General features: G+C 40.0%; 1 protein-coding gene across 1 annotated transcript in view; it reads left to right on the top strand.

Moving 5' to 3' along the window:
- The first annotated feature begins 652 nt into the window (after window positions 1-652).
- The window catches only part of NT5DC1 (5'-nucleotidase domain containing 1), a 128,381-nt gene continuing 115,655 nt past the window's right edge, over window positions 653-13,378 (top strand). Inside the window, exons 1-6 of the mRNA XM_059469434.1 lie at window positions 653-819; window positions 2,698-2,789; window positions 4,335-4,406; window positions 5,970-6,076; window positions 7,702-7,781; window positions 11,449-11,530. Coding sequence (XP_059325417.1) covers window positions 727-819; window positions 2,698-2,789; window positions 4,335-4,406; window positions 5,970-6,076; window positions 7,702-7,781; window positions 11,449-11,530 — 526 coding nt within the window. The 5' untranslated portion in view covers window positions 653-726. The remainder of the gene's footprint in view (window positions 820-2,697; window positions 2,790-4,334; window positions 4,407-5,969; window positions 6,077-7,701; window positions 7,782-11,448; window positions 11,531-13,378) is intronic.

Below are 13,378 nucleotides of genomic sequence, written 5' to 3'. Positions count from 1 at the left end.
CAATACCCCCCAAGTCCTTCTACTCAAGGCTGCTCTCTGCCCATTCACTGCCTGGCCTGCGCTTGTGCTTGGGATCGTCCTGACCCAGGTGCAGGACCGGGCACTTGGTTCAGTTTCACGAGGTTCGCACAGTCCGACCTCTCAAGCCTTTCAAGGTACCGCTGGATGACATCCCTTCACTCTAGCGAGTCGGCTGCACCACACAGCTTGGTGTCATCACAAACGTGCTGAGGGCTCAGAACGAAGTATTAAGTAGAGTTTTTCTACTTTTATATATGCTAATCTCCCCCGGTTGCGGTGTGGCACCGGCTGTCCTGCCACTAACCAAGGCTGTCTCCTGTTCCCCGCTGCTCCCTACTCAGCGTGTCCCAGCACACACCCCCCGAGGACTCGCGGTCTGCCAGGCGAGCGGGGCCCTCCATTCCCACGCCGGCTCCCGAGCGCACAACGCCGCGGCGGGAAGCGTGTTTTTCGAATTCGAGCGCTTGGACACGCCTCCGGCCATCCCCCGTGCGCCCGCCCCTCCATCCCCGGGCTCGCCGAGGGGCTGTGCCGCAGGTGAGGGCGGCCCCGCCGGGGCGGAGCGCAGGGGGCCGAGGGTGTCCCGCGGGCCCCGCTCGGCTCTGCCCGGCTCGGCTCCGCAGGAAGCGCCGCCCGCGCTCCTTCCTCCTCCCGCCTCTTTCTCCTCCTCCTCCGCCCGCCTGCGGCGGTGGCGGCGGCTCGGCGATGCAGCAGCACTTTTCCCTGGCTGAGTGCGACGTGGTGGGCTTCGACCTGGACCACACGCTCTGCCGGTACCACCTCCCGCAGAGCGCACGGGTGAGTGCGGGCGGCGCGGCGCGGCCGGGGAGCCGCGGGAGGGGCCCCGCTCCGCCCGCTGCCGCCGCATGCCCCGCCGAAGGCAGCGGGCCCGGGAGCCCTGCGGCAGCGGCAACGAGCCCGGGGCCGGCCCGGAACCCCAGACACCCACGGAGGATAAGAGAATCGCAAGTGCATCTCTCGCCGGGCGCTTCCTCAGCAGGCCTCTCTGCCCGAGCCGAGGGGACAGCCATGTCTCGTTCCTTGAAAATGGTTCTGCTTTCCTGGCCGTAGCGGCGCTGAGGAAAAGGTAGAGCCCGCGCGCTAAATCCAGAGATGCTGCAGAGTGAGGATCCCGCAGCGCTTTGGACCTTTGCGAACTTTCTGGTGCTTGTAATAAAACGCCGAGTTTAGAGGCACCTCTGACTTAGCCCTGTGGTCTCTTTGGAAGAGAAATTGCTGCCTGTGCTGTGCGTTCCCGCCCTTGTCACTTTCGTTTTTCAACTCCCTGGTAATCGTACACTGACTCGTCCTTCTCTGTTGATGTCAGGACTGTTCTGGAGGTATCTTGTGTCGTGGATGCTCATGGTGTCTCACTCTCCCCCTTTCTTTGTCTCCATTCACTTACAGTACATTTTGCACTTCACAGGACTCCCACACTAATTGCAAGATAATTTCAGAATTTGGTATAGAAACAAATGTTTATGAGCTGTCCCATTTATTAATAGGCATCCTGTGCTGAAAAAGTGCATTGCTTCCCTTAGCTATGTGTGAACTTAAGTGGAGAGGCGTCTTGCTTACAAAGGAAGATTCAACAGTAACAATAAAGTGTATAAGCTCTTAAATTTTTAGGTGGAAACTGTGTAACACTGGGCTTACTTTCCATATTCTTGCCATACACAAGCATGTTCCTTCTGATACAAATTCTGTATGATGAAGGCAAACATTAGACAATCGCTTATAAGAGTTTTTTAAAAATGCTAACAAACCAATGAGCAAAGTGGAGAAAAAATCCCAAAACTTTTACTAAACTTAGTACACTATTCATCTTCTCACAGGAGACAGAGGCAGACTGACACATGCCCATTGCATGCCTCCTTATCTTTTGGAAGGCTTTAAAAGGTTCATAGGCCCAGCTGAAGATGTAGTTAGTTCTTACTTTTCCAGCGTTGTCTTCCATAATTTGTCTTTCTCAGATGTTATTCATACTGAATCCAAGAGAATCTGTTGTAATTAAAGAAAAAAGGCCAGGGAACAGCTTTAATGAAAGAACTACAAGAAAAAGAGAGCAGTTACTATTTTTGGACACAGCAGCATCTCCATAGAGCTTCCTGTAAAACTTTACCCGCACAGCACATTAATAAATTGCTGAGTGTCGTGCTAGGCCATTTGAACATAGAAATAATAACTGTTTATTCAGTAGTTGCCTATTTTCTTCAAATTTAATTCCTTCAAATAGATTTTAAATGCCGCTAAGGGTAAATGTTTACTGGTTTAGAAGCTGCTTGTTGAATGTCAGTAACCACAACATTTTAAATTGAAAAAAAAAATAAAGCAAAAAGGATGATTGGGGAGGGGGAAATAGTGACTAGCCTTTAAGTACTTACCATCTTGGTTTCCCAACAGCCTTGAAGCACAGGGGCTGTAAAGTAGAATGTTGTAATCTGGGTCATGGTGAACACATTGCACCAGAACTCTTGTATGTGTTCCAGTCATGACTAAATAACCTCAGGCACAATTTCCCAGTGGAGGCAGTGGGACAGGGCCCCAAGCTCCATAGTTTGATTTCACTTAGGAAGCATTAACACTTGCATCTTGCCGCTCTCCAAGGAAGCAGTGGCTTTGATCTCACTTCACTAATATAATAAATGCAATGTTTTTTTTTTTTTTCATTTGTAGCTAATATATGATAGTTTTGCCCAGTATCTGGTAACAGAGAAGGGATATGATGAAGATTTGCTGACTCTAGCTCCAGACAGCTTAGACTTCTGGTGAGTACATTGAAAATAATGTCATTCCTTTACACTGTAACTTTTTTACAAAGCTCAGAGAACAGCTTCATTTATTAGGCAGTTAATGTTATGATTGTCAAGTGCAATGGATAAATCCAAAATTACAGTTTCAAATACTTGTTCTAAGAAGTATTTGTCAGGAGATACTTCTAACAGGGTATTTTGGAGAGGGAGCTGAGCATCTAAGCTTGCTTTGTCTGTGCTTCCAGCTGTATGGACACAAGCATTTTAGTCTCACTCTCTTACTTTATGTATCATCTTTGTCTTCTACATTCTATTCAACAGTAACCATCAGATTTTAGTCATTTTTACCTCAACAGATGCTGTTTTGTTTGTGTAAGTTAGATTAATCCCAACAGGCACGGAAAGGTGACCTGCCAGGAAGTAGCCCTTGGGTGGCACATCAGGCACAAAGCCATGATGAAAAAGACTGAAACCCAAGTTCCTGCTCTGAACTCAGTGGTCTCTGAGCAGGAACTTAACTTGAATCTTGATATTTTTACTTTATAAGATTATCTAGGCCATGGGGGTGGAGACTTGAAGGCCAAATAACTATTAGATACACATACATTTTTTTTTTCAAATAATGTGCATATTCTTGTGTAATGGTTCTTTACCATTCAATATTTCACTGGACAATGTCCAATGAGATTAATTTCAACTTCCATGAGACAAGCAGTGTATCTATATCATATTTTGAGGCCTATGATGCAAGAAATCCTTTTTTCAGCTCTAGGTGTCTTGGGTTTGGTCTCTTATTGAAGCAGGAGGTTCATTAACATGGACCTGCAAGTCCACAGTGCTGGTAGCAAGTGTGTCATTGCTTCTTGCCCAGAAGTCATTCATGAAAGGTTGGCATCTGCTTGCTGCCTTCATGGAATATGTTTTTTCTTTTGGGGGCCTCATAGAGGATGAAGGTGCCATTGCTTCCTCAGTCTCATTTATTCATTTGTATTCTAACCGCTGAACTCTGAATTAATTTTTCAAAGAACCTAAGCAAATTTGGATGATAAGATTTATTAGGAAGAATTAGAAACTCTTGCCAAGTGTCTCCAATGCTGTCAACTCTTCTCCCTGTTTGTGATGGCTAACATGGCAATGCTTCTGCTTCATATGTTCTTAGCTCACTGAGTTGCCTCATTTAGATTCATGTTCCACCCCTTTTTTCTGTAATAACTGGTGTAATCAGTCAAGTAACAACTAGAGGAATTGCTATCAAAAAAAATTATTTAATGGAAGTGATTTAAATATCACATTTCTTAGTTTTATATGTTTAGACCCGAAACCTCCAGCCAATCTATATAACAGTTCCTAAATTTACTGGACATGGAACTGGGTTTGTTTAGTAGGATTTTGCTATGTAAGGAAAATCCAGTTCTCATTGTAATAATATGCACTTTCATGTAGCATCATAGCTACAGAAGCACCATAACTTCTATAACTGCATATCACTATTAGATAAGAAGACAGTCCTCTGAAAGCATTATTTTTTTTGTTTCTTCCTTAAAATTAATTTATTCTTAGTTGCAAAGGCTTGGTGTTGGACATTGAAGAAGGAAACTTCCTGAAACTTGCAGAAGATGGAACAGTTTTAAGGTAATATTGACAATAAATCTATATAGTTAAATATAAGTTGTATTGTTAAATACACTAACATTTTATCTCCTTCTTAAATGCTATCTCTCAATTTTATAAATATTTAAAATACTTATTTCAGCATGTATTCATTTATTAAATGTAGAAGTTTAAATACTGTTTGATATTGTGGTACTTAGTTTCTTTTAATGTTACATATGGAGTCTTTTGGTAATGTTTTAATGTTAGCTGGTAGTAGATAATATCTCATTTTTAATAAAATCTGAGACGCTGAGGACACATTGATCTTGAAAGTGAATTAATTTTTTTTGGTGGCTACCAATGTACTCTTTGTCCAGTTCTGCTAAAATCCTGGGTAAAATTTTTCTTTGGATTGAGAGTAACCTGGCTTAGAGGGCAATACTGACTAATACTAATGACTGGAATGACTATTTTCTTTGTGCTGTAGACATTCAAAATTCTGCAAGTTTACAACTTATAATTTAAACAGTCTGAGATAAATTAACCACAGAAGCTGATACATTCACTTTCAGAATTCTGGGGGGTTTCCACGTAAAAACTAGTTTGCTTTCAGTCGTCACTTTCAGTAAGCTCTTAGTTCTTCTTTTTCTTCTTTCTTGCCTTCCTTTTTTTTTTTTTTTTTTTTTTTTTTCTTTAATATAGAAGACTGCTATTTGGAATCAAAAGTCTGAAAAGTAAATGTATCTAAAATATATCAATCCTAGTCCCATTTCTCCCTAATTTTATTCCAGAATGAAAATCTGTGTAATTTAGAATGCAAGACAGACTCTATTTTTTTTTTTTTTCTTCTGATAGCTCTCTGAAGGAGCTTGAAGATGCTAAGGAAAGTCAGATCTCATTAAAAGAAGAAAGAAGTACTTTTGAGTCATTGCTGTGTATCCTAAAATTCATTTAATAGCATGAATTTTGGAGTACTGAATGCAGAATTCAAGATAACAGGGTATACCTCATTAAAGGGAAGAGTTGGTACAGGGTTACCTCTCTTGACATTGCTTCAAAGTGCCTCTCATGCATTTGCTTCAGTGGGACCCAATTTGATGGTCCAAGTAGTTAATTTTTAATGCCTAAAAAGGCTAGTGTGTACTTATATATTAAAAAGCTGCTTGCAGGGCTCAAACGAGGTCTTTTCTATAGTTCTGCATTCTGTGATGTTACCGGGCTTCAGAATGATGTATAGGCTTTCTGCACTGTGCTTTATTGTGCAGTGTATGTTGATAGCTCAAGTATAGCGAGTGTCCTGACACAATTGAAAACATTCGAGCAATACAGAGTGATTGTGTTAGCAGGTGAGGCACAGTAGCTGTGCCCCCAGCCAACGAGACCTTTGTGTAGTAAGGCCTTTATTGAGAGCTGGAATGTATATGATAAAAGCTTAGTAGGTCCTGGGAAACTTCTAAGCTGTAAAGAGATCAGTTTTAATCAGCTTGCATGCACTGTAATTCAGTTGCCATGTGTTACTTTGCACAAGTTGTAGTTTGGGTGTTTTCAACTCTCTTCTGTTTTGTTTTGGTTTGTTTTTTTAATAAACAATGCATGGAACAGGGCAAGCCATGGTACAAAGAGCATGACATCCGAAGAGGTCCTGGAGATATATGGAAGGAAGGAGTGGAAGCATTTTAATACAGTCAGTGGAATGGTTTCACGCACAGGTAGCTATACTTTAGCATGTCCTCTTCTTTGAAATTGCTCTGTCCCTTCAGTGCCTCGTACTGTTAGTTCTTAACACAGATTTGTAAAAATACTTGGACTGGGAATTACTGGAACAGGTAAATGTATTGGGGAATACTTGGTTTTTATGTTTTTTAACTTTTAGTACTAGAATTCACCTTACATTTATTTCATGGTATTTATTTTATTGTAAGACAAATGAGCTGACATTGTAGGCATGTTTTGGTTATAGTGATGGGCACACATGCTATTGATGAAGTACACTGATGAAACCAGTGTCATGATTTAACCCAAGCCAGCAACAGAGGACCACAAAGCTCATTCACTCCCACCCTGCCTAGGCCTAGTGGACAGGAGAATCAGAAAGTATGGTAAATCTCATGGGTTGAGAACAATTTTTAATTAAAGTGAACTGTTGTTATTATAAATATGCTAATAATACTACTAAAAATTATTGTCTTGGTAAGGAGATAGAACCTCAGAACCCAAGAGGAACAGTGATGTACAATACAATTGCTCAATACCTGCTTACAGATATCCTGTCTCATTCAGGACATATCTTAAATTTTTCTTAATTGTTGACTTGTTGCCACCAGTCCCATTAGTGGAGGCCTAGGTGCAGGTGCAATGAACAAAACAAATCTAGAAACAAAACTTCTCCCCTGGCATTTGCAGTTCCTGTGTTTAAGATAGGAGTCCTTTGAAGGAGCTGTGGCTAGGTTTGCATTCTTGCTCTGTGTTTCTGTTTTAGTTTGATCTCCGCAGTTGAGAGTAACACACAGGACGTGATCACTTAAGGTGCATTTTGTTATGTAATGGAGATACTTTCCTTGAGATTTTGCTGACTGCAAATGCAATACTTATTCTAAACTGCAGGTAATCTTTTGCAAAACAGAGGAAGAGAGAGCGTTCCTGAGGTTATATAGGAAATGTGCTTTTCTTTTTCACTGAAACACGCACTTGGTCTCTGTTGTGAATGTTAATCCTCATTTTGCTGGCTTGTTCTTGAGTATACCTGAGACAGCACAGACAAGGTCATAAAAAGAAATCACTGGTTAATTTCACTTCTTGAAGAGAGTTAGTTGAGCACGGCCATAGTCTGAGGGGACAGTTGCACCCTCCTGATCCAGTTCTGTTTTCGGGACTGATGTAATAATGTGAGCACGCTTCCCCTTGGGCCCAGGAGCTGTCCACAGCATGTGTGTGCAGAGGACATGGATGTGTCAGACCTGTCCAAATGTCTGTGAACTTCTTAAACACTTTCCTTCTATTGCACTGCTAGAGAAGTAGATATTTTGGAGGAGTTGAAAGATACTGTCCTGAATTAAAACTCATGCTTCTCCCCATTTTCTTTCACCTGGGCTTTTAGAATCTTAAAATATCTCACTGAAATCTCACTGCCTTCATATAGGTAAACAACTCTTAGTTGCCATTTATGACAATCACAAGTTAGCCTTTGTTAATGGAGATTGGGAAACAGATAATGCTTATTACCAGTAAAATCCAAATAGGAGCTTATAATATTACTTAAATGTAATTTTTATTTGTGATTAAAGCATACAGTACAGGGGTGTTTAAAGTATATTTTTTAAATTATTTTTTCCAGCTAAATACTATTTGTATGATAATTATTTTGACCTGCCAGGAGCTCTCTTGTGTGCAAGAGTTGTGGACAGCTTAGATCAGGTAAGAACTGGATTGTTTGAAAGTTATGTATTGCATTATCTTTTTCTTCCACCACCACATCTCTTGCATGCATTATTAAATGAATACAAATTGGGTATTGAACAGCATCAAGGTCTATTTCTCATTTGGACTATTCTGTGTTGGACTTACTGTATTAGAGTTGTCTCTGAAGATGATTGTGAGCTACATGGCATGTTCAAAATAAAAGTTCTTCCACCAGAGGGCACAAATAACTAGGATACTAATGGAAATGTGCTGTTTCCTCAAGTTTACCCTGTGGTATGCACAATGTAGTTCTTAAAGTCACCTTTAATTATGCTCGATTGTACTTGAAATAAATATAGTATAAGTTTCCTGAATTTCATGATTTGCTAATTTGCAAGTTGTTAAACAGTGAATGAAGCTTCATTTCATCCTTTTTTAAGCTTGTTTTTGTCCTAAGTACCTTGATCTGTGCACACAGATATAAATACACCTCTGGCATAGTATCTTTTAATTTTTTTTCCCTCTGGTAAACAGTAAATTAAATTCTTAAGGTGGAAAGGAAAATTGCTTGAACCTTTTTCAGTGCATTTTAGGTAGATAGAATGTCCTAAATTCTGCTTTTGTAATTTGGTGATAATTGTTTTGGTGTGTAAAAGAAGATTTGAATGTTTAATTTGCATGCAGCTGGAGGTAGGAGAGGGTTCTTCTCATAGAGTAACTGTGTTGGTGTTAAAAGAGTACTGAGGTAATCTTCTGGCCAAAGTGCTGCAGGCCTGAAAATTGTCAGGGTTTAACCTTGTCTGCAGAGTGAAAATCCAAGCTGTGAGATGAGTGTCTGGGTCTCATTGGATATTAGGTGGCTTGCTGCTTTAGCCTTCACTCCAAAATAGCATGCTGAGTAGATTGCTGCCTAAGTCCAAGTGCTGCATGAAGAGTTAGCTTATCAGGGAAGCATGCAGGACAGGTGCTCGGTAAGACTCTTAATTTTCTGCCTGATTAATCTCCTCCCCCTAAGCTGTTCACAGCTTAGAAACCTGTTGCAGTTGTGACACCTGTATTGGGTTTATATTTAATTTAGACTCAGCACAAGTCACTTTTGAAGAGAGAAAGCTCATAGCATATCTGTAGTAAGCTTTGACATCCAGTTACCAGTTCACAGGCTGGAGCGCTGACCCAGGATCAGTGCCATGTTCAGCCAGAGGGAATTAAACCCGTGTTGTTTCTCGGGAGAGCCACGAGAAGTGGGTCATGCAACCTCTTTATCTCCTAGCAGTACTCAAGTATTTTATTGGATGTCAGCCCTGTTTCAGCAGGAGAGTTACAGTAATTCCCTCGAAGGTTATCATCAGCCCCTTGAGGAAGATGCATGGCAGGAGGTGGTCAGTCTCACCAGCCCAGAACTTATGCCTGCAAAATGCTGCATCCTCAGGATTAGAAAGCATCACATTTTCTTCTTCCTCATTTCTAAAAGTAGAGCCTTCTGTATCCTGTTCTGTAATGCTGCCTACAAAGTGATATTTTCTTACCATTTCCAGACAGCATTATGGATTCAGGAAAGCTTTCTACTGGAACAGATGCAAGAATTACTACATTTGGGTTCAAAATGGGTTTGGACATGAGTTGGATGCTGGACTACCCTGCACTGTTAAAAATCTATCTGTTTTTACTGTGTCCAGAACCAGAACTCTTGCGTGTTTTCAGACAAAGCATGGGAGCTTCCTAGTGGCTTTGATCTTCACACTGATGAGCTAAACAAAACAATGCTTTGTCTTGATGGTTCAACTAATAAAATAACATTTTGTAATCACACCAAAATCATGATGTACTGGATGGCCATGCATACAGTTTTCTGTGCTTTTTGGAATTGGCCAGTACTCCTTTATATCTTGTATGCAGTGGCTGAAGATCTGCAAGAAATTAGTTTAAGTTATTTTAGTCTCCTCTGAGTTCAAATGTTTTGAAGGAAGTATACCCAGTTTTAAACTAGTATCCATCTGTCCTCAGAACAGCACTCCGAGGAGCTTTTGGTTCAGTTCACTGATTTTTTTTTTTAAGAGAAACAATCAAAAAAACCCAAAACTCCAAACTAAGGGCTAAGTCAGCCACATAGAGTGTGAGGGGAGAAGGCAGGTGAATCTTTCTGTCTTGAGAAGAGTGCTAGCTTAGGCTACTTGCATTGCCCCTAGATAGATAGTCCCCAGTATCTCCTGTACGTAGCTTTGAATAATCACCCTTGGTTAACACCCTTGGCTAGCTGAAGCTGACATATGAAACCTTTTCTCTATATTAGCTCTTTTATGTATTTCTGTGGCAGTTAGCTATAGGAATGGATTAAAAAAAAACTTCTGAAAGCCACAGCACCGTATTTCCTGCTCTTAACCTGTAGAGCTGATGGATGATAAACAAACTATGCTTGTCAGTTATGCACAAAAGACCTTGTTTGTGTGACTTGCTGATTGTGAAAGTAAAGGCACACTGTTCTCTGGAAGCCTCCATGACAGGTTTGGACTGAAATAGCAGCTTACTTTGGTATATATAAGCTACATAGTTTTGGTTTTTGTTTGGCACTGATAAGGGTTTGGGCTTGGAGTTTTTTTCAGTTTCTGAATGTTTCCCTCTCTACAAAATGATTAATGCTTACAAAATGGCTCATTATTCAGGTATCAGTGCAGATATCAATACACAGAGGGCAGCAGTGCCCTGAAACTGCTAGCAGTTGCCTTGAAATTTATCCTGATGTAGATGTGGAAGGCCTCTAACAGCATTAAAGAAATACTTTCCTTGACTGATAAACTCAAAGACTATAACACCTGCTTTACTGCTGCCAAATTACTGTGTAACTGAGCACCTCTTATGGGCTCTGTAGCTAATCCTCTGCTCTGTAATACTGGCTAGCTCTGTAATTGCATCTGTTTCATTCATCACTACTAAAATTTGTGGTGTTTGAGAGTGCTGTGGGGCTCAGCTGGTTGAGGTTTTCCTCTCCCATGTGAGAGGCTGGAGGGGAAGCTGAGGTCAACTGGAGCTCTGCTGTGCCTGGGAATCTTTCTAAGAATGGCAAGAGACTGTTCACAAGCATGGATCACCTTCCCCTGTCCTCCTGCCAGAGCTAGGGTTTGGCAGTCTTCAGAGCACAATGCCATGAAGTGCTGCTCAGTCAGGCTTCTGGATAAGTATTTTATGCCATGTTTGGGGTAGGGTTCTTGGCAGAAGGGCATTTCCTCTAAATTATAGCAAAGGGATTTGCCAGTTCTTAAGGTGGAAGGTGATATGAATGCCAGGCATATTGATAATGTCAACATGCTAATTAAGTTCAGCATCTGCAGCCCTGGGCATTTCTTTTTCCCAAATGTCAGTGGAATGGGATGCTCATTCTGTAAGTTCTGTTACAGCTGATGCCCCTTTCGGCTGTAATGTTTTAGAGTTCCTCACAGATATTCAGCCCTTCTCCTTTTCCCTTCCTCCTTCCATCATAACCCTCTAAGAGGGACATAACTTGTCTGCAATTACCCACTGTTAATCTGGGAGTTATTGAATCCTGATGTCCTGAATCCTATTGTCTTAAGACTGTCTTACTCCATATAATTTTTTTAATTCATGGCTTTTCTGTCACTGTTTCAATATGAAAGCTTGTAATAGCTGATACTTGATATAATGACTATGTTCCTTTTGACACTTCCAGCATGATAGTCAGAAAAAATATGACTTCTGGAAGGACATGGTGGCTGCTATCCAACATAATTATAAAATATCAGCTTTTAAAGGTAAGTGGGTTCACTGAAGGCTCACTATAACAGCTGAAAATATTACATGTGCTTGCCGGAACAAATATGTTTGCAAGTACACTGTTGGCTACTCAGCATATCTTTTACTTTTCAAGTTTCTAAATAGTTGTATAGTAAACACATGTTTTCTCTGGAATAAAACATCTTTATCTTACCTATTTCGGTTTCATTTCACTGCTTTGATAACTTTAATAACATTTCTGATGTACTGTTTCAATCAATATTTCAATTTTTATTGCTATTTCAACTCCATTTAGAAGGACAAAGGGTTTCTTACTGTGATTGATATGGTAATGTGGACATCCTTGAACTGTGTTTTGAATCCATTCCTTATGATCTTGTAATGATATATAAAATCCAAAATAAATTGGGGAAAGAAATTCAAGTATTAATATTTGATGGCTATCTTCAGTGCTCTAGTTTTGATTAGAATTCTTCATGTAGTATTGACACAATAGAGAGGTTTTGAGCTTCCTAACATTTGCAGAGGACCATTTTTTAATAACAGTTTCTACACCCAAACCAACCTTGTAATAGTGTAATATAAATTAGAGTTGGAAAGCATCTTGTTTACTGTTCAGCAAGAAATTATTTTCCTTCCTTCACAGACATTAACTTCAAAGTTACTCTCAGGCATATAAAATAATAAGTTGATAATAAAGGCTAACCATTGCTTGTGCATGCAGTTAATTGAAATTATTTTTAACACTATTTCTTTTTAAATGTTTGTATGCAGCTCAGTTCTGAATTCTGCACTACTATTACAATTACCTTGGTTGATGCAACATTCACTAGACACAGGGTGTAGTTTGGACTTTCTTAAAACTCACTTTTTGTTCACAACTGTCCCCCTTGCTGTACTACTTTCAAATGTAATTGACAAAATTGTTTCAGAGAGATTCCAAGCAAAAATGGAAATTGATATCAGGATGCAAATGGTAAAAACCAGCAAGATATTACCAAATTGCGTTGTTTGTTGTTGTTACTGTGTTTCTGTTGGAGCTTAGAGTGTGATTGGTAATTATGAATTTCCCAGGGAACTCATTTGTACACAAAATAAATATATCCTTTCTTTTCCACTGATGCAAAGTCAACACTAGGCAACTGTAATAATTTCTTTAGAATTTTTGTTAATTCTTTTCTTCAAACCATGGCAGCTCATTTGTTTTAAAAGGTGTGGATCATGCAACAAAAAGCATCATTTTTAAAAGTGTTCTTTGGAAATTAATCAGATCCAAAAAAAAGCCTAAACTTTGAAGTCATACAAGTAATTGCTCAGTTTTATTTATATGTGTCTGCTTGTGTGTGCACTTGGACATATATGTTTATACCTATCAATCAGCTACCTATTTCTATATGTAAATCTGGAATCTGCTAGCAACATTTGCGATATGACTTCATCGTTTCTAGTTTCTGTCAGAGGCACATGCATGCATAAGAGTGTTAAAAATACAGGAAAGTGTAGTAAGTGAGAGGAAAAAGTTTTATAGATAAAGCGCAGTGATATCAGAAGTGAAACAATACAGATTATATGCACTACTCAAGTATTGTAATACAAGAAAGTGATATACTCTGTCATGCGTCGCTTTGAAAGGTTTCACAGTGGTTTTATTTTCCATTTAATAACATAGTCCAGTAGCTAAAGCGCTGAACAGGGAGTCAGAAGAACCAGAGATATTTTCTTCCTATATCACTTACCAGTGATACTCCTATGCAACATCTCTTTTTGCTTTGGGTCCTTCTGTGATACAAGAATAAGGGCACTAATCTTTTATCACTGCTGAAAAAGTGATTTTTTTTTCCTCAGTTTCACATCTTGCATAACTT

This window comes from Ammospiza nelsoni, chromosome 3 (genome assembly GCF_027579445.1).
Source record: "Ammospiza nelsoni isolate bAmmNel1 chromosome 3, bAmmNel1.pri, whole genome shotgun sequence".
In the NCBI taxonomy this organism is placed as follows: domain Eukaryota; kingdom Metazoa; phylum Chordata; class Aves; order Passeriformes; family Passerellidae; genus Ammospiza; species Ammospiza nelsoni.
The sequence above is the reverse complement of the archived record's forward strand: the minus strand, read 5'-3'. Positions and strand labels throughout refer to the sequence as shown.